The sequence below is a fragment of the Andrographis paniculata genome, unplaced genomic scaffold (genome assembly GCF_009805555.1).
Source record: "Andrographis paniculata isolate CXL003 unplaced genomic scaffold, ASM980555v1 Contig70END, whole genome shotgun sequence".
Taxonomy (NCBI): Eukaryota; Viridiplantae; Streptophyta; class Magnoliopsida; order Lamiales; family Acanthaceae; genus Andrographis; species Andrographis paniculata.
In genome coordinates, this window is record NW_026137607.1 from 2348660 (window position 1) to 2376224 (window position 27565).

Consider the following 27565-nt stretch of genomic DNA (forward strand, 5'->3'; position numbering starts at 1 on the left):
CGGACTATGACATCATACTCGCCATAATCGAATGACATTACGAAATGCATTAATGCCTTGTTGATTTATTCAGAATTACCTAAAAATTGTGGGGGGCAGTTCTAACTGTAAGACGTATTCTGAATAAAATTCCACTCAAAAGTAATGATAAAGTTCCTTATAAATTGTGGAAATACAAAAAACCTTTATACAAATATTTGAAGTGTAGGGGTGCAATACCGTCTCCAAAAACAAAAAATTGTGGAGAAAGCGGTAGATGTAAGAGTCTTGAAGTATTTAAAGTATACTCTCGACTTTTGGCATACACTACACGAGATATCCTCCAATACTTGAAAGGTATTGTAATGCTAACGGAATATCTGAAACGAAATATTCATTGTCTACAAACGGATATGTCTTTATGACCGGAGGTGAAGCAATTTCGTGAAAGTCCATGAAATAAACATGTAAAAGCTCGATCCATTTGGAAAAATAAAAATAATAAATAAATAAATAATCATACCTCCGGTAATGATATATTATGATAGCCAAAATGCAAAAGCAAAGGCTAAGAATGAGTTTTACAATGGTAAATCCCGACATATCCGATACATACACAACACTGTGTGACAATTGATCACTAGTGGGGTTATGCATATCGACTATATGTCAGTGTAAAATCTTGCGGATCCGCTAAACCAAATGGTTATATTGATCAAATGTATTGCTAAAGGGAATGGATTTGAAATCCATGAATTAAGAGACAATTACAGTGGTAACCCAACCAAATCACTTGGAGATCCCAAGTCTTGGTTCAATGGGAAAACTAAACTGTAATAGTTCGGCACGAACACTCGACTACCATTCCCTAAATAGCTACGAGTGTTACAATGTGCAAAGTGGTGAGATTGAGTCACTGACTCTTAATAACCCTAAAAGTATAATTGAATACTTTAAGACAGGATTACCTATATAAGTGGGAAGTGAGGGCCGCTTCAAATGAAACACTTATGAATCCAAACAGTGATCCATGGCCGAAACGGATCAAAACGTGAGAACAAAATAAGGTTGAAATAACGGCATGTCAATATTATTGACTAAAATGTACACAGATGTGGAATAGTTCAATGCATCGTGTCAACTAAACCACCGGTACATACAGTAACATTGACTAAGGAAGGTTCAAAGCCACAAGCTACCTATCCCGACGTGTTGATATCTCTAGACTAAGCTGTGTGTTGTCCTATTAATGAGCATTTTCACTCATGTGGGGGTTGTTGAAAAATCGGTTAATTATTTAATCGGTGGAATTTAATTTTAAATTAAATTCAAAATTTTCGGAACCGATTATTCGGTGAGTTAAAATGCATGTGGGTTGTATGGTGGTTATTGATAGTGTGGTTAAGCATATAAATGCCGGTAAGCCACAGGCGCGCGTGCCACCTGTCCGGACCAGATAATTACATGCATATATGATAAATAATTATTTGAAATTCAAATAATATATTTATGACCGGAATTAAATTTGGTGTTTATGACTAAAATTAAATTGATGTTTATGACCGGAATTAAATTGATGTTTATAACCGGAATTAAGTATGGTGTTTATGGCTGGACGTTACCGGAATTTAATTATCGTCGGTTACGGCGGTTTCGACTCGGGCGTTAATTGCCCCTCTTGATGGAGGTGCCTATAAAAGGCTCTCTCCACCACTTCAAACAATACCAACGACAACACCAAGAGGAGTTCTTCCTCTCTAATTCTCTCCACCCCACTCAATTTCTGGCGAGTTTTCCGGCCAGCTCCGGAATCTATAATTGTCTAGCTTCCCTACATAGCTTCAGTCTCCTTATTTTAATTCGTTGGAGCTCCAAAATATTGGGGTGTCACCTAATTCGGAGACGAACGTCGTTTATTCTTTGGGAACATTACGCCACGAACCGGAGGCACTACCGGGGTGTATTCGTTTTTACGGAAAGAGGTTCCACCTCGACTCGACATAATTATCAAATTTATTTCGATAAAGTTATTTTGATTATCAAATTTATTTGATAAATTAATTATCGAATTTATTTCGATAAAATTATTGGAATTATCAAATTTATTTGATAAATTGATTATCGAATTTATTTCGATAAAGTTATTGTAATTATCGAAATTATTTTGATAAATTATTGAATTTATTTCGATAAAATTATTGTAATTATCAAATTTATTTTGATAAATTGATTATCGAATTTATTTCGATAAATTTATTAAATTCGATAAAACTAAATTATTGTGATTATCAAAATTATTTTGATAAATTGATTATTGAATTTATTTCGATATTTTGATTATCGAATTTATTTCGATAAATTATTATTGATTATCGAATTTATTTCAATAAAATTATCGTGATTATCGAATTTATTTCGATTGATTATTGAATTAATTCCGATAAATAATTTGGATATCGAATGTTATTTTTCGATAATTATTTGATACTTTCGCGGTTTAAAATTTTTTCCAACATTTTCTACAATTGCATAACTTTTTTTCGGTGATCTTGGACTACCTTTATCTTATTTCTAATAACTTAAATTTGATTTTTGATTTCTCGGTTATTTCAGGACTTAATATCTTGGACTATCTTTATCTTATATCTCAACTCAATAGAGTCCTGTATTTTCAGCCATAAAGAGTTACAAAAGGAATCATACCAATTCTTGCTTGAGACTTTTATTATACGAGAATTTCACCAAGTCTAAATGGTCCTCTCAATTTTTTTGAAATCCTATCGCACAGGCTCTTAACATATCTTTCATAATACGAATAGTTCTTTCTAATTGACCATCAATAAAGAGATGAAACACAATACTCATATGTAATTGAGTACCAATGGCCTCCTGCGGTATTTGCCAAAATCGAGATTAGAAATATGTATCACGATCCTATAAGATCACCTCAACAATATTGTGCCATTTAATTGCATGATGAATATATAATTTGGCCAATATGTATATACTCCAAGTCACATGTACCAGAATGAACACTATTAACTTGGTAAATCTATTTATAATCTCTCAATTTCATATGTTCCTAACTTCACCGGAGAGTTCAATCACTAATCCATTGCAAAAAAGTCTTATTTCTATAATGGAACTTTTGAAGTTTGTAGCAACCCCATTGGTCTATGATGTTCTTCTTTCATCTTATGACAATTCAATCAATGTGCAACAAACTTGGCGACATTATTCTTGATGCTCTTCCACAAAATTGTTGACGTAAATCTTGATTTATTTTAATACCTTTCAAGATGTACTAAATGAAGTGTATTGTATGTCACTCATAATTTTCTCTTTCAAATCAATTCGAATCTCTAAAATACACCAACATTCATGGAATCGAAGACTCTCATCTAGAGCAATATTGAAGTTTTGACCATACTGAACTCGTATAGTTAACTCAATCATCTTATTGTCTTTCATTTGGCTACTCTAATATGATCATAAATTCTAAGTTCAATTTGCATTATTTGCAAATATTCTCGAATTATTTCTCATCCAAGTACCTCAATTTGACACATGTTGGACATTGTTGGCTCCTTTCTTGTCAAATGACGGCCACTTTATTATTTGTGCTATGTCGGAAATACCGGCCACTTGACGCGACATATCATGCCCAATGTCTCGAAAACTTGCCTGCAGATTATATTTTTCCATGAATGAAGGTAGTCGCCATCTATTGGGATGAAATGTTGCCCTCTACACCGAAGCGGAGCTTCTCCACATAAATCTTTTCAAACCACTGGATGTGCTAACTATGTTGGCTTGATTCAATATTTTCAGCCTAAAACTTATCGCCGGGAGAATTTGTGAGTTTCCGGGCACTCAATGCGAACTCCTGATAGTATGCAATAAATTTAACATATAGATAATAAAAATTGAATTGTATTGATTTAAGATGGAATTAACTTTATTCTACAAAATAAAATCAATAGACGCAAGAAAAGATAAAAGAAAATTAATAAATTTTGTAGAATGAGTTGGGCGGATCGATCATCTCATTGATTTTTACATTAAGACTCTCATGATTGTACTCATTGTGCTTTCGTAATTGTTTGTAACCTCAAAAAAATTTAATCTTTCATTCATTCCCTGTAACCACCGCACACCCTTATATATAACCACTTACTCCACTAATTCCATCAATCTTAAATCTATTAAACTCATTCACTTCTCAATTCCAATAGCCCAAGATTCATAGATAATTAATTGGGCCAATTCATTCCTTGAGCTTGCATTCTTTTTGGCATTTTATTGAATTGTACGTGGCCTAAACTCAGTCCAATCCATCTTGTTATTAGGGATGAAAATAAGTCAAGCGGCCTGTCTGGGCCTTAAGTTTGACTGCCTAAGGCCTGGTTTTGCCTGTTTACTAACAAGGCTAAATTCAAATATATTTGTAAGCTTTTTTAAATAAATAGAATATACTTAAGCTTTACGAAAAGCCATTTTGGCCTATCAGGCCAGCCTGTTTATATATTTATATAGTATTTTTTTTTATCTAATATACATAAATATTATGTTTTTAATTGTTTATGATTTATAAAAAATTATATTTGGTGACAATAAAACTAAAAAATTAATTTATTTTAACTGACTTATTATATATAATAAATAATTGTATATATTTTTCTACAAATATTAAGTTTGAAAAGTAGGTCAGTCCTAGGCCTTAAATATATATATTTTAATAGGCCGATAGGCCACGCTCAGACTTTAGTTTTATAAAATAGACCTGGCCTATTTAGAGGTTAGCCTGGGCTATTTAATTATGATATGCAAGTAAGGCGGAATCTGAAAATGGAAATTATGAACCCAAGAAAAAAATAATGAAAATTTTGAAACTATGAACCAAAGACCATGTAGAGTAAACCAATACACACAAACATACATACAGCACAAAAATAAGAGGCATATTTGGCAACATACACAAAATTTTGAATTGCTTAGAGTGCTAAGGAGCCAGAAGCTCATTGGCAAGGACACCAAAAATAGGATGAAATAATGAACACAAACAAGCACACGCTTTACACACCCAACATGAAGATTATAATAAAGATACACAAAAAATAAAATAAAATTTCATATATGCAAATTTGCAAAACTGCATTTAAAGACGGCTTATTTCATGTACCTGGCAACATCACCCGGGGATTACCAGTCATCGATAGCCTCCATACGGCTGTTGACTATAGTTGCCAGTTCCCATCATAGGATGACTATTATAAGCTCCCGGGATAGCGGCTCCAGACGGAAATCCCATCGGCTGTTGCATGTTTGTTCCCAGGCCAATACCCATAGGTTGGCGAACTCCATAGCCAACCATGCCAATCCCAGCACCCGGACCGGCAGAATTCATCATCGAGTTTGGTAAGGGCCTTAGAGCCCCAGTACTGGGTTGGCCTAGGCCAGAACCAGACCCCATGGCTTTCCCCATAGTAACAGTAGATGTTACTGTAGATGACGGTTTTTCCATTCTTTTCTCTTTCCGGTTTATGGCATCAAAATCAACTCCAATATCAGCCAGTGGGTTTGTTTTAGCTGCATAGTTAGATTTAATAATCAGCAAGTGTAAAAATATAAACATTTGTAACAGAAACAGAAATGGGAATGCTTACGTCCGGATATATTCAAATTGACGAGCCCACGGCTTAGAGTGTCCGCCCAAACACTGGATTTTGTCTCGAACTTGTCTGTAGACGACTGAGGTGCTGCAGCAGCAAGACCTGTTGATGATTGATTGGTTGACTGCATTTGGGCAGAGTTTGTATAAGCAGAAGCCGGGGCTATTGATAGAGAATTGTAAGTTCCATAGAAGTTAGCATGCGGTGGTGCATGTGATAACTGCGTGGAGCCGAAACCCATCTGTGATGACCGGCCAGCTTGAATAGGAAAGGACAATGGCATGGTTTGACCTGCTTGTAGTGCAGATGAAGCAGGTTGAAGAGGATAACCCGGTTGTGCTTGGAAGCTGTTTGGCAATGTCGCCTGGTTGGTTAGAGAAGATACTCCAGCCTCTGACATGGATTGACTGGTTTGAGGAGATGACACATTCTGGGCTTGTGTGTTGACAAAGGATGAATGGGCAGACGGAGAGAGAATGCCAGCTAGTATATCAACCTCCGGATTGGGGATGGAGAACTCCTGTTTCGGAAACCCTGAAGGATCTGAGGTTGCATTATGGTAATTACCACCAAATTCATTTGCAGGCCTTTGGGAAGGTGGTTCTGCAGCTTCCGGGCTATGGGTGGAATTAGAGTTAATGGGATTTGGGCGTAGAGGGATCTGAGTTTGAATTGATGCACTCTCTGTTGAAGAAGTAGCTTTAAATGGACCATCCCCGAAAGGATCATCCAAAGACTGCAAAAACACAACATTTCCTTCAGCAAAATTCGAAAAGCACAGACTTAAGAAACCATAATATAAATTTAATATAATTGTTAACCAGCAAGGGAATTATCTAAAGTTCCACATTGGCTAACACATACAATGATTCAAGACTCAATCTTCATGCCTTCTTTTTGACTTTCATATAACATGTCCGATTAGTGTAACAACGTTGTGCATATAAAAAAGGAACATATATATATATATATATATAACTTAAGGAATGTTATTTCTGGCCCACCAAAGAGATGTTAATTCCAGATATGAGCACACATATACTAATGGGAGTGTTATTCAAGCACAGCCTCAAGTATTCTACAATTTCCCGAAGCTTACATTTTAAAACTCATTTAGGGTGTGTTTGTTTGGGGTTTGGATTTTGATTTGGGATTTGACTAGTAAAAATTTTGAATTTGAATAGTTGTATGATGTGATATAAATAGGTGTTGATGTGATGTTTTGAATGTAAAATTGATTTTTAGTATAATATAAAAAATAAAAAATAGGTGTTTGATAGAAAATGAATAGTGTATTTAAATCCAATCCCCAAACAAACACACCCTTGACTAAACAGAAAATGTCCACAACCTAAGTCCTTAAAAAATCAGGATTTGGGCAGAAATATAATAATAATAGTAGTAGTAAAAATAAAGCATTTGTAAGCAAAAAAATTACAAAACAGTGGAGAACTACATCACAAAGAACAAAAAATCACCTTATCTAAGGCATTAAGTTACCTGAGTATTGAACGTGGATAGTGATGATGCAGCAGCAAATGAAGGCCCAGGATTCATGCTTTCTGGACCATTAGCTTCATGGCTCACGCCCGGAGAGTTAGAAGGGATAAGAGCAAGTGAATTCGAAGAAAAAGATTCAGTCAACGAACCCAAAAAATCTAATTCCACACCAGATGCAGCCGGAGCACTTACACTTGATGTAGCCGGGGCAGCTACAAAAATATTTTTAAAGAAAGAAATAAGAATTAAGTGTTAGGTCACAACTATTATACAAATCACTGTATAAAAATATTATTGATCATCTCCGAGAAACACAAACAGTTATATGCAGCCAAATGTAAAACAAAGAGTGGGTGGGGGGATTATTCTGTGTCTTTCATGAGGTGAGAACTGTACAGACAATCGTCTACAAACACAAAAACTGAAAGACAACTTGAACATCACTAGTTCTATGCTTATATGAATCAGGCCAAACCAATCCTCTTCATTGACCTTTCTTCTATAGCATAACAGCCTTTACAAAAAAGTAAAAAGTGTTTTAAATGCAGATGCTCAAAATGAGTAAAATATGATGTCAAAGATCAGTGGTTCATAGAGAATGCGAATAAAGTAGGAAGACATTTCATTCGGTTGGTTGTTTGTCCATGTGTAGCTAATAAGGATGCAATCTGTAAGACCAATCCATGTATAGATGATATGGATGAATCTACATACTCTCAGATAATACCTTCGGTTCAAAACAATATTGAGATTCAGAAGCCTTCATTAGAAATTTGAAATTTCTTAATTCTTAAAAGTTACAGATTTTTGCATGTTGCACATAAATGGCCCAAACAAGATTGAATTTGATAATAAAATTTACTAAGACACTGTCAAATCCCTATGCCTTGAGAAATGTGTTAATCAAAGTGCTAGGTGTTCCCCACAATTTAGATGCTACATTAAAATGAAGAGAATATTGCAGGTTTAACTTCAGGTGAGCTTCCTTCTTCATTCTAGTATGCACAGATTTTTAAACACCACAAACAACTATTGTCACTGGAAAAACACATGCCATAATAAATCTGAATATAATGATACGCACCGATGGTTAGAGCTAACAAAAACTGACCCAAAACCACAACCCCACACGAACCCGATACGAAATAATTGAGTTTGGTCAAATATTTCAACTCGATTATGTATACGAGTTGACACAAACTCGACACGATAATAAACAAATCCGGTTAGGGTTGAGGCTATCAACTTGAACCCGACACGACAACCGATTATAATATATTAATATTGATTAATATATTTATTATATATATAAAATAATTATAATTTAATAATTTGCTCATATATTAATTTAAACTAAGTTCAATTTTAAATCATTCAACCTAATTCATTGTACACCCTTGAACCAATAAAAGCTAAACATAACATGACTATACAAAAAAAAAAAAAAAAAATTAATTTGAATCAAGAATTTCGACTTAATTATGTATACGAATCAACACGAACCCGACACGATAATAAATTAATCGAATTAGGGTTGAATAATTTAACCCGTTTAAAGTATTCAACCGATGCCATCTCTACCTATGGTACATGAAGAGTACTACGATATAACTATACACATGAGGCATCCCCCAACCCGCTCAAATAAATTTTCTGTAACCACTTGGAACAAAGAAACTAAATTGCCATCTTCAAATCTACTATTGATATAGGCATACCTGATAATGAAGCTCTTGGATCGAATTCATCAACTTCAACAACCTCATTGTAATTATGTGAAACTCCAGACTGAAATAGAGCAGGATTTGGGACTGAACCAAGTGAAGATGCAGAAGTGGGATCTGTAGCTGGAGCAAGTGGCGAAACAGTCGCAATTGGAGCAGGTGCAACTGCATGGCCTGGGCTGGTCACAGGAGGAGAAACTTTTTGAGGGGCATTTTGCAGTGAAAAGCCTCCATCCCTGATATTGAAATCAATTTTAGAACGAATTCAGATTATATCAAAGAGTGAGGATTGTACATGCTTTTTACCTATCACTGCTAGTAGGACCACGCATAGTACTAACAGCATCTTCATAACTAGGTGGCAACCCAGGGTTTTGATCAGGGGACTTGCGATCAAACCTGTGGAACACCATAATCATTTAGAAAGCAATCAGATTTAGGATTTCATTTAACCAAAGTGGTCCGTTACAATTACCTTCCATTTTGAGCATGATCATCAGCTTTTGCACCACTGTCTCTGGAAGAGGAAAAAAATGAGCTGATTAATAAGTTGTCCGCAAAATGCGTAAATAAGCAGAAGTAACAATATAAAGGCAATTAGAAATCAAAGCAATCACAACCAAAGAGCTGTTCATCATTATTCGAATCCTCTTGCAGTGCATAGGCAACACATCACTTGCAAATGACAAACACAAAGAAGAAATCAAGAAACAACTAAACAATTCATTCTAAATAGATCGGGTTACTTCCAACTCTGAAATGAAAAGTCCTAAATAAGAATTAAAACCTCCTTGAGCCAGTTGCTATGTATTAGACTAAGGTCAAATGACAATGCATGATGTCTGAATTACAGTTGGGTTATATTTCTTATTTCTGTAAAGGTTTATTTAACATCTCTTCTCCCAATTTATTTACTTGATTCAAAAGTAAAGATCATCAAATTCAACATAAAGAATGCCTCTCACAATAGCTATGTGGTTTACATTCTCAAGTTCAAATTGCACACAAAATAATAATTATGAAATAGAACATTTCTAACTCTTAAATTTTAAACATTGTTATTGTTGTTGATACTAAGCGTCATAATAATTCCATCCTTATAATTAAAAAATACAAGAACAAAGAACAGTGTTGTCTATCTAAGCCCAGATAATTTAGTAAATAGTGCCCCACAACAAACCTGGACGAAAGTTGACCATCTCCCTCAGTTGTACGATCCCTTTCTTGATCAGCACTTTTACGTCCAGAATTGTAATTGTAGTCCTCAGTGGTTTGACCTCTCCCACGATAGTCATCATCCCTATAACCATCTGAACGATAACGGTCTTCGTAGTGCCTATCATACCTCTCTCCCTCACGGCCATAGGAATCTCCATGACGACCATATCTATCATCATCTCTGGAACCCCAATCTCTGTCTCTTCCATATCCATTGCCATTATCACCCCGATCTGCATATCGACCTTCATAACGATCATAATGATATTTGTCTCCATGATCACTTGAGCCAGGACGATACATACTCCCTGTGGCAGGGCTGCGGTACCTGTGGAAACAAATAGCATACAATTGAATGGAAACTACAACTCCTTTGCATATGCTAATTACATTATGCAAATTAACGAACTCAGATAAATAGGCAAGCATAAGAAATTCAACTTAAAATAAAAATCAAATAATATCAATTATTCCAAAGCACAAATCAAAAGAGCAAGCAGGATAATAGAATAAATAATGCATATGCCATTGCAGGGGAAAATAACAATAGGAATTTCATTACTGTAGTTATACACAATCTAGGCTATAATGCAATGAACCAAGTATTGAGTTTGTTGTCCTCCATTCATCAAGAAGAATAATAGCACCAATCAAGAGTAAACCAGTCACAAATTATTGAGCATTAGTGAGAAATCTATAAACTAATATGCACATGCTTCAGTTGTTTTCCAGGAAAGTTGCTCCAAGGAGAAAGATTATTGCTCAAGAGACGTGACAGACCTGGTCAATATATTTTACATAGATCAAAACGTATGATGCCACAGTGATTGAACTTGCAGGTGATAGAAATAGGTCAAAATGCATAATTATCACCCTTGAGAAAACATAAAATCCATGTAAAATCTTCTGCCACAATTTAGAAAAAGAGAGTAGAGTCAACATGACTCTTTGCATGCTACCTTCACCTAGCTTCTTTCTACATCATTTTGCATGTGCAAAAGGAAAAGGTAGTTTTATTCAAATGAAGTTAATCCAAAGCACATCGGACTAATATTCATTTCCTCCCATTATGGAGTTTAGAAGAGACAGAGCATTACTGCCCAAAGGAGCATTGTTTTACCTTGTCCAGCTTAAAAAAGAAAACAGCAATGGCATCTAAATAATGTCAAGAAAGAGTAGGGGCTCGCCAATTATGTACACATAACACACCTTCCAAAAAATTTATAGCAAAGATAAAGTTCGATACAAATATTATCACATGCCACAATTTGATACCTCATCACATAATATCATATATATATATCAAGGTCACCAGGAAAATGCATCAATTAAACAATTACAACTTAAAGAGCTAGTTGTATATTGCATGGAATCAAACAACTCACACAGCTCACTTACTTATCCCTATTAGCAGCAGCTTTCTCTCGAACTTCTTGTATTCTTTCTTTGTCATTTACAAGAACTACAAGACTCTGAGATTTCCTTCTAACATTGTTTCCTTGATCTTTCCCATGGGAATCAATATATTGAAAATCCGACAATGTCTATCACAAGTTAAACATGATAAATACCACAAGTTAAACATACTTCTCAGTAAAACAGCAGAAGAAAAGGAATTTAGTCGAAAGACACTCACAGATATCTGATATACATGTTCTCTAATGTCATCTATTACACGCTCAGACCCATGGCCTACCAGATACTCCAAAACAATCAAAGCCTGCATAAAAAATAAAAAAACCAATGAATTTGTCAAGATATATCAGCTAAAAGAGCAGCATGGTTAAAACATTCGAGAAAAACAAAGCACAACAAGGATAGGCCCCAGAATTTGAGTATGAAAATTATCCCATCAACAAAAATAAAGATCTCCGGAAAAGGAATGTACCAAACCACATTAAAAAATAGAACACAAAAAATCTCTCAGAGTATGCTTTGGGGTGCCTGGGCAAGCATGTGAAGGAAGCAAGGGATGAATAGAAACAAACCTTGTATACATGCCGCCAATCTTTTCCAGTATCATTTAGACGCCTCCAGATTATCGACATGATAATCTGATACTCGTGACTGTCAAAAATCAAAAGTAAGTATCATCTAGTTGAATGCAGACACTTGAAATACCAGAATCAATTAACACTTACTAGTTTCTTGTTGCCTGAGCAATATCAGCAAGAACTGATCCATGAGGACCCCAGGATTCATTGCTAGTTGCATCAAGAACCTGAATATTGAAGCCACAAACAAATTTACCACAAACCAGAAAGTGCTGAGGTCACACCAAACACTGCAGCAAGATTGTATATAAGGTACTCAAGTAGATGATTTGAATATAGGCTAACACTATGTAGTTTTTCAAAGCTATGTGCAGCCACTGCAGCAACCACTGGATCAGCTATTGTCTCATTAATTTGTTATAACAGAAAATCAACTCATATTAACCATTGAGCATGAACAAAAACATATGATGCCCATTTTTTCTCATTTACATTCTCTATCTAATCATGTTTCAAATCATTTACCCATAATACACATTACAGACACATGTAGGATCATTGTATCATCTAGATACAATACTCACACATCCTACTAACTGCACATGCTAATATTAACATCAAAATCCATCTGACAGAAGGCAATGTGCATCTTTCAACAATTTACTCTCTCTATAATTTTTAAGTAAAATTTGAAACAAGTATTCACTGCATTACCCAAATAGAAGGCACAGAAGTCTACTTTCTCAAAACTGAACAGATTTCCAAATAGATCCATATATAGAAAACAGAAACAGAGAACAATAAAATAAAGGAAGAGAAAGAAGATAATTACCTTCTGCTCAATTATAGGTACTTTAAGAACCTTTTTGTTGACTCCTCTCTTGCTGCAACAAGAAATACAAACAATTAAATGTGTGGCATCAAAATGTCAAGCTGTATCCATTTTACAACTATTAAGATCTTGATCAAATCATCATAGATGATATAAAAAAAATTAAGGGTGTATTTATTTGTGTTTCGGATTGGCTTAGCATTTTAATATTTTAGACTCGAAAATAGGTGTTGGATATAATATTTTAACCGGAAAATGGAGTTTTTGTGTGATGTTATAGGGTGGACAAATGTATTTCGTGGTTGATTGCATAATGGGAAAATAAGGACGAAAACACAAGTGAACACATCCTATTATGCTTACTGGTGCAAATATAGGAAGAATAACAGTTCAATAATAATTGTGAACACATCTTCCCATGTAATATTTTCCATGTGAATATTTGCATTGACAAACCAAAGATGCTCAAACATAAATGCCAATGTGCTCCCACAGAAACAACTCTAAAGGTAAAAATAACAAAACTTACAGGTCACGGACAGTTTGATCAATTGCTTTCTTCATTTAACTCTTCACTACGAAGAAACTGGATTTTCAAACCTTGTTTACGTGCTTTCCTGCACACAGAAAAGGTAAATTCTACTCACATATAGTGTCACAGTTTCCAAAATTTTCCAGATTGCTTTCCGTTGAATCACAGTGAGAACCTCTGCCGAGACAATAACGGGTTCCAATTCATTTCAATCATCAATCAAATTATAACACAGAAATGGAAGCCGTGAAACATCCAAACAGACAACAGCCATCCATCACCAACACAGTATATAATTATAATTACAAGCCAACAAAAATACAAATTTGACAAACCGACAACCGATAGGGAGAGATCGAACTGAGCATAGTTCGGCAACATCAGATGCTGCGCGCAATATAGCAAACTTGAAGATCTCGCACAAAATCGAAAATGCACGCACAAAATTAAGGTCATATCCATACCTGACTTATGCACCGGCTCCTCCAATGTACACCAGATCAGCCACTGAGAGAGATCAATGGCGCTGATGACCGTAGAAGGGAAGAAATTTGAAGAAGGAAAATTCGTCGGACTAAACGTCGAGCTGTGTTTAGCTGGAAACTTTAATTATACTTACATTTTTATTAATAATGACAAATTGATGTTCAAACATAAATGATTGAAATGAACGGTGAAATGGTGACGGTGTCGTTCGCTGGTCATTTAACGTGACTGGGGGTATTTTTGTCTTTTCAGGTATTTGACTACTGTATTAAAGTTGACCTTTGTCACGTTCAATTCTGGCGGGCCTTTCATAAATAAATTCGCTAGGCAATGGCATTAATGTAATTTCATAGCCGTACTTCTAGATGGAGCTTTTGAGTGTGTGTTTGTTCGGGAGATTTTCACCAAAAAAATACTATTAATTTTATTTTTTTCTCCAAAAATATTAAATTAAACATCTATTTTTTATTTTTTATATTCCTTCCGTCTCATAAATATAGTTTTAATTGAGTTGGACACGGCATTTAAGCAATATTGATACTCCCTCCGTCCGGGTAGTTTTTTTTTTTTGCACGTAGATTTTTTAATATTAGTATTATATTGAATTGTAGTTGTTACACACAAAAAATAATAATAATAATAATAATACGGATAGCAGGATCTTAAAAGAAGTTAGACACGAAGTTGGATGGAAAATGAGAAAAATTTGCGCTCAGGTCGGTTGGTCCTCGGTCGGTTGGTCCTCAGTCGGATCGGCAGGTCGGAAGGTCCGTGGTCGGTTGGGCAGGTCGGTTGGTTAGCGGTCGGATAGGCAGGTCGGAAGGTCCACGGTCGGTTTGGCAGGTCGGTTGATTAGCGGGTCGGATGGTCCATAGGTCGGAAAGTCTGCAGGTCGGATGGTCTGCAGGTCGGAAGGTTTGCGGTTGGAACAATAAGTCGGAAGGTCTGCGGTCGGACCAACATGTCGCTTGGTTGGGGCGACCATTGAATCATCTGGAGAGATTTGGTCGCTTGATGGGCGACCAATAAGTCGTTTGGTCTAGCGACCAGTTAGTCTCTGGAATGGTCGGTCGGGCCAGTTGAGTTATGGAATTGTTAGAAGCGTTTGGCGAGACGGTGTAAGACACGTGTCGACAAAGGAAGACCTTGTGGACGGTTGCCGTAACCGCCCAGACGACGTTTCAAAACGTTTCATTGTGGGCGGTTGACGGCGGTTGTTAGCGACGGTTCTGAAACGTTTTCTTGAAGGAATTTTTAAGGATGCGGAGTTTTTATCTTCAATCATTTTCAATCAAAATCAAATTCAAAAGAATTTCTTTTGGGGATCACCACTTTATTTTCCAGTCTGTAGTTTTATTTTCCAGTTTATTTTCTATACCGTACAGTGTTTAGAGATTTCTAATCTCAAACGCTAAATATATCAAATTTGAAGATAATTTCCTATTTTCGGATTTTACTTTTTATTGTTGAAAAAATACATCAACAAGGAGATTGTTTCAAACTATACAAAGATTTCTTCAGTAGACACACATGATCAGGCTTACTTTTATCTACAAAACCATCAGGTTGTTTCATGTAAATTTTCTCACTTAGATCACCATGTAAGAAAGCAGTTTTAACATCCATTTGTTTTAATTCCCAATTAAAGTGAGCAACTAAGGTAAACATAATCCTAACAGTAGTATATTTAACCACATTTAAGAAAATTTCAGTGTAATCAATCCCTTCCTTTTGAGTGAACCCTTTTGCTACCAACTTAGCTTTAAATCTAACATTATTATTTTCATTTTTGACTTTGAAAATCCATTTGCAGTCAACAATAGAACAATTTGCAAGCTTAGGAACAAGAATCCACGTAATGTTAACATGCAAGGAATTCATTTCATCACGCATTGTATTTAACCATTTTTCAGCATGTTTAGATTTTCAAGCCTCTTCATAGGACTTAGGTTCATTTCCATCTAACGTCTCGAATACACTAAAAACATAGGAAGTCAAGTCATATTCATCAAATCTAGTCGATTGCTTAGTAGTTCTTTTAGTCCTATCTCGCGTCAGTTGGTAGTTTTCTATGTTCTCATATTCTGATTCAAAATTTTTAGCATTAGGTAAGACATTTTCAAGCAATCTAATATGAGAATCAGATTTGTCATGCAGTTTTTCAGAGCTTTCCAATTTATTTGGCTCAATCTCATTAGAAGTCACGTTAATTTCAGTATTTGGCACATTCAGATAAGGCATCTCATTTTCATTAATGGTGGCGTCTCTACTAATTAGTACTTTGAAACCTGGTTCATCTTTTAACCATAGTCTATATCCTTTTACTCCTAAAGGATAACCTAAGAAAAAAGATTTCACAACTTTAGGTTCAAGTTTATCACCTTTATATAAAGCATATGTAGCACAACCAAATACTTTCAAATTTGAAAGATCAAGTTTCTTACCCGACCAAAAAGATTCAGGACACTTACCCCTAAGTGGCACAGAAGGAGATCTATTAATTAAATATGCAGCCGTAATCACAGCTTCCCCCCAAAAACACTTTGAAATGCCTGAGAGGTTAACATGCTCCTCACCCTTTCGATGAGAGTTCAATTTATTCGTTCCGCCACCCCATTTTGCTGGGGTATAGGGAACTATCTTGTGTTTAGTTATACATGATTTAGCACATAATTAATCAAGTCACTTATTGCAAAACTCAAGATCATTATCGGTTCTAAAAAATTTAATATGCTTACCCGTTTGGTTTTTTATTAACTTTTTCCATGCTTGAAAGATTTCAAAAATATCTGATTTTTGTTCTAATAAAAAAATCCAAACTTTTCGTGAAAATTCATCAATTACCGATAGAAAGTAACGACTCCCACCTTGAGTAGGAACAAGAGTTGGATCTCACACGTCAGCATGCAAATATTCAAGCACATCTTTACATTTAGGCACTTTAGGGGCATGGGACATTTATCACTAAGGTGACCTAATCTTCTATGTCACAATTCAGTTTTATCATTAACAACAGAATTCACATTTGGCATGCAATTTGGTTGAGCATAAGCAACGTACAAATTGTTTTGTCTAACAGCCTTAAACGCAACAAATGAACCCTTTAAGACTTTCATAATGTCATTTCCCCATTTTCCTATTAATCCACTTTCATTTAGTGCAACATATGAAATCAAGTTATTGCACAAATCAGGAACATGCACATTCTTTAAGGTTAACACATAGTCAAAGTCGAACTTTAGACAAATATCACATATATCAACAATTTTACAAAGTTTTTCATTTGCCATTGAAACACTAGCATGCGAAATAGACCTATAGTTTGAAAAAAAAGTTTTTCAAATGAGACATGTGAAAAGTACATGCAGAATCAAGCAACCACTCGTTAGCATATATAGTATTAACAACAACACAATTTCCTTTAACCATGAAAATATCTCCTACATATTCATTTCCTATAGTCATATTAGCATGCTCATTTTGTTGTTTTCTAAAGTTCTTAGGATGTGTACATTGCTTAGCATAATAGTTGGGTTCCCCACAGTTGTAACACTTTATATTCTTAGCCTAGACTTAGACTTAGATCTCTCGTTGCTCCTTCCCCTATTCTTTTGGTTTTCTGTATTTTTCCTAACTTGTGGCATACCCTTGGCAAACATCACTTCATCACTAGCATATTTATTACTTTTATTTGCATGCAAGTCAAGTTCTTTGTTTTTAATCCATTCATGACAGTTTCAAGATTTATACTATCTCTGTCATATTTGATAGCAGACTTAACATCTGAATAAGAGTCAGGAATTGCATGCAAAAGAACAATAAGAGTATGTTCATCATTATTCTTATCGTATGTCTGTTTTATATCTTGAACTAACTTTGTAAAAACATATAAATTTCCATCAATGTTTCGATTCAAATCAAGTTTAAATCAGAAAAACTTTTCAAGTAAAAATAGTTTGTTTAGCAAAGATTTTTCCATGTATAGCTCTTCTAATCTTTCCCATAATTCTTTTGTAGAATCAAGTTTTCCCATTTTTCTAATCACAGAATCAAATAAATTCAAGATAATCAGAGAATAAGCACATTCATCTATTTCAGTCTTTCTTTCATAAGTCATTAACGCATTATAATCACCATCAATTGCTTTGGAAACTTTTTGAGTTACTAGAAGTCCTCTCATTTTTTGTTGCCAAATTGAAAAATCAATTTTTCCATCGAATGGAACAATATTGAAGGAAGACACAGACGACATATAAACAAATATTTCACACGGTCACATAAAGTGGCTATTAGAGGTCAACTACCTACTCCTTTTAGGAGCAGCTTGGTACATAATAGCCAACTCACGCACACAACCAAGTATGTCAGACAAGAATTCACTAACTATCAGTGGTCAGCTACTTACTCGCTCTTAGAGCAGCCAGTTACGTGATAGTTGTGTCACACAATTAATCATATATAAAGAATTACGAATACCCAAATATTATCTAACACATAGAAGTTCAAGGGTTAGCCATCCGTTACCGATTGAGGCAATTATACCAATTTTTGTTTACACATAGGATTGCAAATTCAACCCGCGTTCAGCTTTTAGCCTTGCTCTGATACCACTTGTTGGAACTGGGACTTGAGTTTGCACCCCAACAATTGAAAATTCCACACCTTATAAGTGCTAAATCAACTCCACTAGTATGAGGCCTTTTGGAGAATATCCAAAAATAAATCCGTGCGGGCTAAGCTCAAAGCGGACAATATCATAGTAGTGTTAAGTTGGCCTAGTCCCAACAATGGTATCAGAGCCTGCGGATGTGCCTTGTGTCGAAAGTCTCCTGGTGGCGTTGGGTCGGTCCCGACAGTTGTAGTTAAGGTGGGCAAGGAAGGCCATTGGTTGGTCCTTGGTTTGAGGGGAGGATTGTTCGGGTGCAAACCCAAGTCCCACATCGGAAGTTGTGAAGAAAATTACACACCTTATAAGTCCCAAGTGAACTTCACTAGTATGAGGCCTTTTGGAGAATATCCAAAAATAAATCTGTGCGGGTTAAGCCCAAAGCGGACAATATCATATTAGTGTTGGCCTAAATCGGCATAGAATAAAAGCGAACCGAGCGAGCATCGCATAGTAAAACCAAACCGACCCGAAATCCTCAAATTTATTTTTCACGTTTACTTATTTTTTAAACCACTTAAAACATCTCTTAATCATTTTAGCCCAAAAACACATTGAAAAAAGAGAGAAGAAAAAAAAAAAATTCTGAACAGTGAATATCAACATTTCATTCCGTGAGAACATTCGTCACAATCACCTCCTTCTTATTTAATAATTATTTCACAAGAATAAAAAAAATTAAAATATAAAATAAAAATAAAAGGCACACACAAGAAAACACACCCCATCAAAATTATTTCTTTTACTAAAAAAGAAAGAGATTATTGTATTGTATTCCATAGTATTTGTAATGAAAAATAATATATATATATATATATCGCAAATCCTCACTTTAAATAGTTGTTTTTTTTTTTTTTATTGTCGTTGGTAAAAAAAAAAAGCTCAGTTTCCACAATTGAGAATGTTCTTTTCAACCCTAAAAAGGTAATCACTCCACGTTATGTGGCCGATGGAAACATCAAAATTTTGGTCAAATTATTATTATTTTAAAGTTTGTTTATTTTATTAGATTAAGTAATATATATTATTATTGCATAAAGCATCATGCATGACAGGAGCAAAAAGATTTACTTTTAATTATTTATTGATTCCAAAAGCTTTATTTACTTTATTGTATCAATATAAAAATTTATGAATAAGTATCCATGGATATAATAAAATAAAGAATAAACAATAAATAAAACTTTGTAGTTCATGATTACTAAGATCAACCACAATCACTTAGGAGTCTATTCAATCAAAACTTAATAGAATTTTGTTGAATTTTTCAAAATTCAGTGCATTTAAATTTTTAAAAGTATTTTAAAATTTAAAAGTATTCAAATTAGATTTTCAAAATCTTTTAAAATTTTAAGGCATTCAACGATCTACACTTTAAAAATTTGTGAATTTTACTAAATTTTAATAAAAAATTATATTAAAAAAATGTATAGAATAAAATTTATTTTGATGGATTATTATTATTATTATGATTATTGATGTATAAATGAGAAATATTATACGAAATTTATTAATTTTTATTATAATCTTTTAATAAAAAATAATAATTTAAAAATAAAATATATTAGTAAATTATAATCAAATTCTTTTTAAAAATGTATATTTTTATATTATAAATATAATATTTAAAAAATACTATAATTTTATCATTATAAATATATATTATTATCATCCTCTCATTTTTAATTAGCTAATACATTATATTGTTATTCTAGTGTAAATGGATTAGATGTTTATATTTTCTTCATTGAACAATTAATTTATATTTATTTACAATTTTTTTTTTACTTTTTTTATTTCAATTTTTTTTTCAAAAATAGTAAAGTTTGAAAATAAAGATTTTCCGCATCATATAATTTCTTTCTGAAAGTAAAGTACGAAAAAATAAAAATAAAAATAAAAAACAAAAGTTAACATGGCAAATAAATATATCTAATGCTATGTAAAAACTGAGGCAGATGTATAACCGCAATGGAATGAAAATAATTATAACGATAAATAATAATGTATTTTTTTAGACTAATGAAAATAAAAATAATCATCACGGTGAATAATAATGTATTTTTTTAGACTAATATATTTTGGTATTTTTATTGAATAATTTAAATAGTTTTTTTTTTTTTTTTTATCTACGTGTTTAATATAACTTTATATAATTATATAAACTAATAAAAAAATTATTCTACAGTCCTATAAAATCCATATAAATTTATAAATTAATCCAATCTAATATATGAAAAAACTATTTAAATCTAAAAATTTTGAATTTGATTATTTTTGTACGATGTAATATAAATAGGTGTTGATTTTCAATGTAAAATTGATTTTTAGTATAATATGAAAAATAAAAAATTAGGTCTTTGATTTGATATTTTGGAGAAAAAAAATTGGATGAACAGTGATTTAAAATCCAATCCCTCGAACTAACACACTAATAAAATTCACCCACCTCTTAATGGAGATTTTGTAAATCCAAGTAAATCTATTTAAAACCATAAATTTTTTAAAGTCTAATAAAATTCAATAAAACCTAAAAATGAATACACCACCCCTAAGTTTTAGATGGCCTCCCACTAAAAACCAAGGAAGGGTGTCTACAGAAGTTTTTTACTATTTAAATTTTGTTTTCTTTAGAAAAAAAAAAATACATTGATTTTTCTTACAAACATCATATCAAATATTATTTTAATACCAAATTTAAACCAAATTTTATTTCAAAACCAATAAAAAAAAAAAAAAAAAAAAAAAACAAATCCCAAGCCTTTTTTTTGGTAACTTGCCTGGAGGACAGCAATGAAACAGGAGAAAAAGATAAGCCTACCATCAAATAAGAATATAAGGAAAATGAAGAGCTACTCAGGCTATTCTTTTGGAGACATTACAGATCGCCAATGAAGAGGGAGAGATGCTAAGGATTTTCTATAGTTCTTCTACCGTGAGCTATTTTACATATAATTATTATTAAAAATTGGAGTCGAGGGAAAGAGCTTTGATGCGTAAGTGAATAGAGGCTTTTTATTAGTATATCCATTGTGCTAGCTTGCTCTAATTTACACGACCTTTTTTTTTTTTTTTTTTTTTTTTTTTAATAAATTTTCTTTGTTTCTTTTCTTGGGAATTTATTAATCAATAAGTTACAACTCATTCTTATATATAACAAATAAGTCCGAATGGTATTTTTATTTTGTTTTGGCGTAGTTTATATTTATTTTATTTCTAATCAATTTTAAAAAGTACTCCCTCCGTTCTAGGTATGATGTTCCTTTTACTGTAGACACAAGAATTTATGAGGGATGGCGTAGTGATTAACACCTTTTTATTTTGGTAAAACTTACTAAATCAAAACATACTTAGGGTGTGTTTGTTTGGATGTTTGGATTTTAAATTGGAATTTGAATAGTAAAAATTTTGAATTTGAATAGTCGTATGATGTGACATAAATAGATGTTGATGCAATGCTTTGACTATAAATTTAATTTTTAATATAATATAAAAAATATAAAATTGGTAATTGATTTTATGTTTTTGGAAAAAGAATTTTTTGATGAATAATATAGAAATTAATAAAAATATTACAAACGAAGGCACCCTTAACAAATATAAATCAAGGGATGAGATTGGATGCTATTTTTTGAATTAGCACTCATGTTGATAGTTTAAATGGTATTATATATAATTATATTGCTTATATAATTTAATAAAATAGATTAATATAAATAACTTTTAACTATCAACAGGTGCTGATTTTTTATAACCACCACTCAATCTCCCTCCATAAATCAATCTTCGTCCATCATAATAAATAAATTTGAATGATTTAGATTGAAGAGAAATAGGATTGTGTTTTTAAGTTTTAAAAAATTAAATGGTAAGTTTGTATGTACGTAAATTCCTCTTTCTCCCTGTTCTATCATTTTCTCTTTTCTTTTCTTTTCTCTCTCGCGGACAGTGCCTCCTCAGCCCTAACAGCCACCACAATCTTCTTCTTCTCAATGTATCTCTTCCACCTTCTTTCTTTTTCATCCGAACAGCTGATCACTAGTTGTCCAGATTGCTGCCGAAAACCGTCGTTCTTCCACCAACCCAGGACCCGCCGCGAACCACCACCATTGCTCAATTGACCCGCCGCTAACCAAAGTTTATTTCGGCATTTTCTAATATGGTATTTTGATGCTTATTTTATGTTTGGATATTAGTTTAAAGCAATAGTGTATATGAAAATATGTATATATTGTTTTTTGTGGCAAATTCTGGATAACACTCGTAATGTTTTATAGTACAGTAACATGCTAAATACAATACAGGGAGATGTTTGTTCGTATTAAATAAAATGTTGGGTACAAAATATCTAAATGCTTATTCATCTTTTTTCTATTTGTGTTAATACGTTTTGGAAAGTAAGTTTAGAATTTATTTTTTGTGGCATTTTCTGGATAAAATTTATAGCATTTGATAATACACTAACATGCTAAATACAATAAATAAATATACTTATTGGTATTCAGTACAATACTTAGTTTAGTATATGTAAATGCTTATTATACGATGTTTATAATATTTTGCAATTAAATCATGTGCACAAAGACTGATATGTTGTTGGCATTATTTCCTTTAGTGCTAAAGCAATAGTCAAATCTTGATTCGTAAAAATAGTTTTTGGTGCACAACCACCCATGTACTTCAAAAAGATATTGAAAATCCACTTGAATGAATCTTGTGCTTCTTCATACAACAACGTTGCCCCTAATATAGATGTTTGGCAGTGATTATTAAATCATACGAAAACACCTAATGTTGCAGTATTGTTACAATCCAATATATGAAAACAACTTACGAGATGTTTACGAGATGTTGTGTACGTTGTATCAAGATGCTGATTCATAGAAGATTGAATGTTGAATAATGGAAGATGAAATGCTGACTATGAAGTATTGTATTTAATGCGAATCGTTTTTTAATAATGGATAATTGATTTTGGTTGTCTCCATCAATTTCATCAATTAATTTTGTTGGAAAAGTCTTAGTCATTTTTCTACATGGGAAAGCGAAGGAGAATGTAGGTCTAAGTTAGTTATAAAAGTTAGAAAAATTTGAAAATTACTATTGAACTCCTAAATCAATACAAGCTTTACGATTAAAAATTGTAATACAATGGTTAATATTGAATCAGCATAATGCTTAACTTTTTAGTTCAACACCTAATCTCAGCCCCTTAATTAAATATATAACATATAACATCACACATCATGTAGAATGTACTCAAAAATATTTTATTTCTATCTCTATTAAAAAAAAACTAATATTTATATTTATATTTAAAACTTTATTTCTTTTATAAAATTAATTTATATTAATTATAAATAAACATACGTATTTTTTTATTTATATGTATTATAGGAAATTTCATTATGTACATATCAATATTGCAAATATTTTTATTGTGATATTTTTTAAAAATATTTAAATATATATTTTAATTTTTTTTTAAAATATTTAAATATATATTTTAATTTTTTTAATTATATAGAAGCATATTGAATTTATTTTAAAATTGTCAATAAATTATTATATAAAAAATAATAAAATAATATTTTAACTTATTATTATTAACTAATTAAATATCATTATCTTAAATAGTGTATTACTAATGAACGGATTTTATTGAACCTCGACGAAAAAAGTACTATAATATAGAGTTTATTGATAGGGGTGTGCCTACTTATTTGAGTGGGACGAACCTTATTAATGCGTACACTAACTTTGAACAGAATTTTCCATTTGAGCAAAACTTTTGGATGTTTTCCAAATGTTACCAATGTTAATTAATTCAAATGAGCCTCTATAAATAAAACTTTAGATTAAATATACTAAAACTTTTAAGATCGATAGCCCACAAAAAATAAAATAAAATAAAATTTCTCAAAAGCCACTCCCCCAAACCCCCATCAATTTGTAAATTGAATCACTAAGAAAAAATAAAAGGAAATTTATGTAGTACTCTCTCTGTCCAAGAAAATATGTCTTACTGGGAGTGAATATGGAAATGAATGAATAATAGTATTTAATTAAAAGTTTATATAAAGTAAAAAGTAAAAGATTAAAATACCCGTACTTTTTGAATGATTTTAAAAAGGTAAGTTAGAGTAATAATCAAGGGTAGTTTGAAAAAGTAGGAATAATTTTGTTATAAAGTAGGGACACCATTACTAAATAAGAAAACAAGATAATTGTTTTGGGACGGACGAAGATGAAAAAACAAGACAACTCTATTGGGACGGAGGGAGTAGGGCTGGCAAACAGATCAGGTCAGGTCGGGTTCGGGTTCGGGTCAGCTTAAACGGGTTACAAAACCCTTGACTTGAACCTGACCCATTTAATTAAATGGGTTGATATTTGCAACCTTAATCTGACCTTTTATTAATCGGGTCAACCTGAATCTAACTCGTATAACCCGATTAATCTAAAAATTTTAAATTTTAATTTAAAATTAAAATTTATAGTAACAAAATTTTTAAATGCATAATATATAAACATATTAAAGCAAAAAATTATTTATTCATATCATGAAACCGATATTCAATTATTGAATTAACAAACACTATATAATAGTACACAACACAATCCTTTATTTTTTTATTGTTTACTTTTATAAAATTGGCCATAAATATTGAATTGTATTGATAAAATTTAAAAAATATATTTAAATTTAAAATAATATTAATTAAACATGTTAGACGGGTTATTTTCAGGTCGAAAATGTAGACCTTAACCTGACCCATTTAATTAAATGGGTTAAACGGATTTGACTCAATTATTAATTGGGTCGAAAATCTCAACCCAAACCCAACTATTTCAGGTCAGGTTCGGATCGGATTATCAGGTTGGGTTAATTTTTGCCAGCCCTAGGAAGGAGTATAAAATATTTATAATTTATATATCATAATTAATAAAGTTATAATTAATATGATAAATAAGATATCATTAATACAATTAATAAGTATTTTTAAAAATAATATTTTTGATAATTATTAAGAGTATAATATATACAATATACTTCACAATATTTATTTTTAAAAAAAATTCAATTGTAAATTAAATAATACTCTCTCCGTCTTATCTTAACTGACACTATTTCTATTTTTTTTTATCCAATTTTAATTGACATATTTCTATTTTGGTAAAATTTACTAAATCAAAACATATTTAATAAATATTGTTGATGCCGATTTTCAACAATAAAAAGTAAAGCCCGAAGATAGAAATTATCTTCCCGAAAATAGAAATTATCTTCGAATTTGATAAATAAATGTCTGAGATTAAGAATCCCTGAGCACCGTATGATACCTAAGTAAAATAGAAAAAATAAATACTACAGACTGTGAAAGTAGAAGGATGATCCCAAAAAGAAATGCACTGATTTTGATGTCGATTGAAGATATTTCCTTTAAGTCGTGAAAAGACCTATTTAAAACATATGTCAAACGCCACAACCAAGCCGTGCCTTCATATCCGCTCGCCGGTTGTAACTTCTCTCAACCGTTTTAGAACTGCTTTTCGTCCGACCTGCACGTCTGACGCTACGTCTTTCTTTGCCCGACTTCATCTTGTCCGACCTCCATATCGGCCGTCTCATCCTTCTTCGTCCGGCTTCATCTTGTCCAACCTCCATATCGGGCGTCTCATCCTTCTTCGCCTGACTTCATCTTGTCCGACATCCATGTCGGCCGTCTCATCCTTCTTCGCGTAACTTCATCTTGTCCGACCTCTATATCCACCACTCACTTAATTTACAATTTCTCCCGATCCGAACCCATTTAAAATCCTACTACCATTATCAGGCCCATTGACTATACATCAGTCTAATTTATAAGCCGATTCTGAGAAACCCTGTACATTGATTTTTTCATTCAACAAATATAAATCAATTTAATTAATTACATAACGTATATTATCATACATCTCGTAGGATCAAATTAAAAATTCTTTGTTTCTATCTTTCCCCCCAAAAATAAATATTTTAATCTATATTTATAACACAATGAGTTCGAACCAACAAATATTTTAATATTATATTCAGAAAAATAGCATTATGGTTGTCCAATCTCTATTTTAGACATAGTAGGTTGCGTTGAAAATTTTGTGTTAATAAAATATAAATGGAAACAAAAAATTTATTTTAAATTTTGTTTGTCTAATATAATTCACCTTTGTAATTAGCTTTGAAATTAATTTGTTTGGATTAAGTGTTTGTTGAATTGTGTTTAATTATTTTGGATTAAGTTTATGCTGGATTATTTTATTTTTTCTTTGTTTTTATATATGAATTGTGATTGTTGTTTGTTTTAATTAAAAAAAATTGAGACAAATGAATTTGAACAAGCATAATTGAGTTTAATACGAGCTAAAACAATTAAAATTCTTAATAAACCTAGCTCGAACATTGCGAACAATATCAAAAGTTTAACGAATGAACACAAGTCTTGTTCGAAAATATTAACGAACAAACACAAACATTTAAAATTTTGTTCGGCTCGACTAGTTAATAATTTAGTTGTGGCCTCAATGACGAGCCCAAAAGAGAAAGCAAGTTTATTAAATTTTAGAGAGAAATGCAAAGAAAATTGCAAAAAATATCCCTCATGTATACTCGTTATCACTTTTGTTTTTATTTATCTTTCTGACAAAATATATCTCACGTGTTTGTAAAAGTTGTTATTTCTATCATTTGACCGCGCGTAGCCGTGTGAACGTCACGGACGACAAATGATAAAAATAGCAACTTTTGTAAACATGTACAATATTTTTTATCAGATAGATAAATAAAAGACAAAATTAATAATAAAAAAGACATTATGAACATTTTTTGCAATTTTCTCGATTATTTTTTGATAAATCATAATTAGGATAAATTAATTAGTTGAACCAAATTAGGGAATAATGCGACTAGCTCAATCTTTACCGT

The 27565-nt window shown here is 32.3% G+C and overlaps 1 protein-coding gene across 3 annotated transcripts; it reads right to left on the bottom strand.

Moving 5' to 3' along the window:
- Positions 1-3411: 3411 nt before the first annotated feature.
- LOC127264437 (clathrin interactor EPSIN 2-like) lies at positions 3412-14112 on the bottom strand. 3 transcript variants are annotated; one of them, XM_051293974.1, is made up of 15 exons: positions 13916-14112; positions 13449-13536; positions 12920-12971; positions 12235-12314; positions 12082-12160; positions 11730-11813; positions 11492-11637; positions 10056-10421; positions 9351-9392; positions 9182-9274; positions 8870-9111; positions 7152-7363; positions 5646-6387; positions 5162-5568; positions 3412-3865 (listed from the first exon to the last, which is right to left on the bottom strand). In XM_051293974.1, the coding sequence occupies exons 2-14, from the start codon at positions 13481-13483 to the stop codon at positions 5189-5191; spliced, it is 2553 nt and encodes an 850-aa protein (XP_051149931.1). In that variant the 5' UTR covers positions 13484-13536; positions 13916-14112; the 3' UTR covers positions 3412-3865; positions 5162-5188. The 3 variants fall into 3 exon arrangements, with proteins under 3 accessions (XP_051149931.1, XP_051149930.1, XP_051149928.1); XM_051293973.1 differs by lacking the exon at positions 3412-3865 and adding an exon at positions 13787-13838 and having other exon boundaries at positions 4864-5568; XM_051293971.1 differs by lacking the exon at positions 3412-3865 and having other exon boundaries at positions 4864-5568.
- Between the last annotated feature and the right edge of the window lie 13453 nt (positions 14113-27565).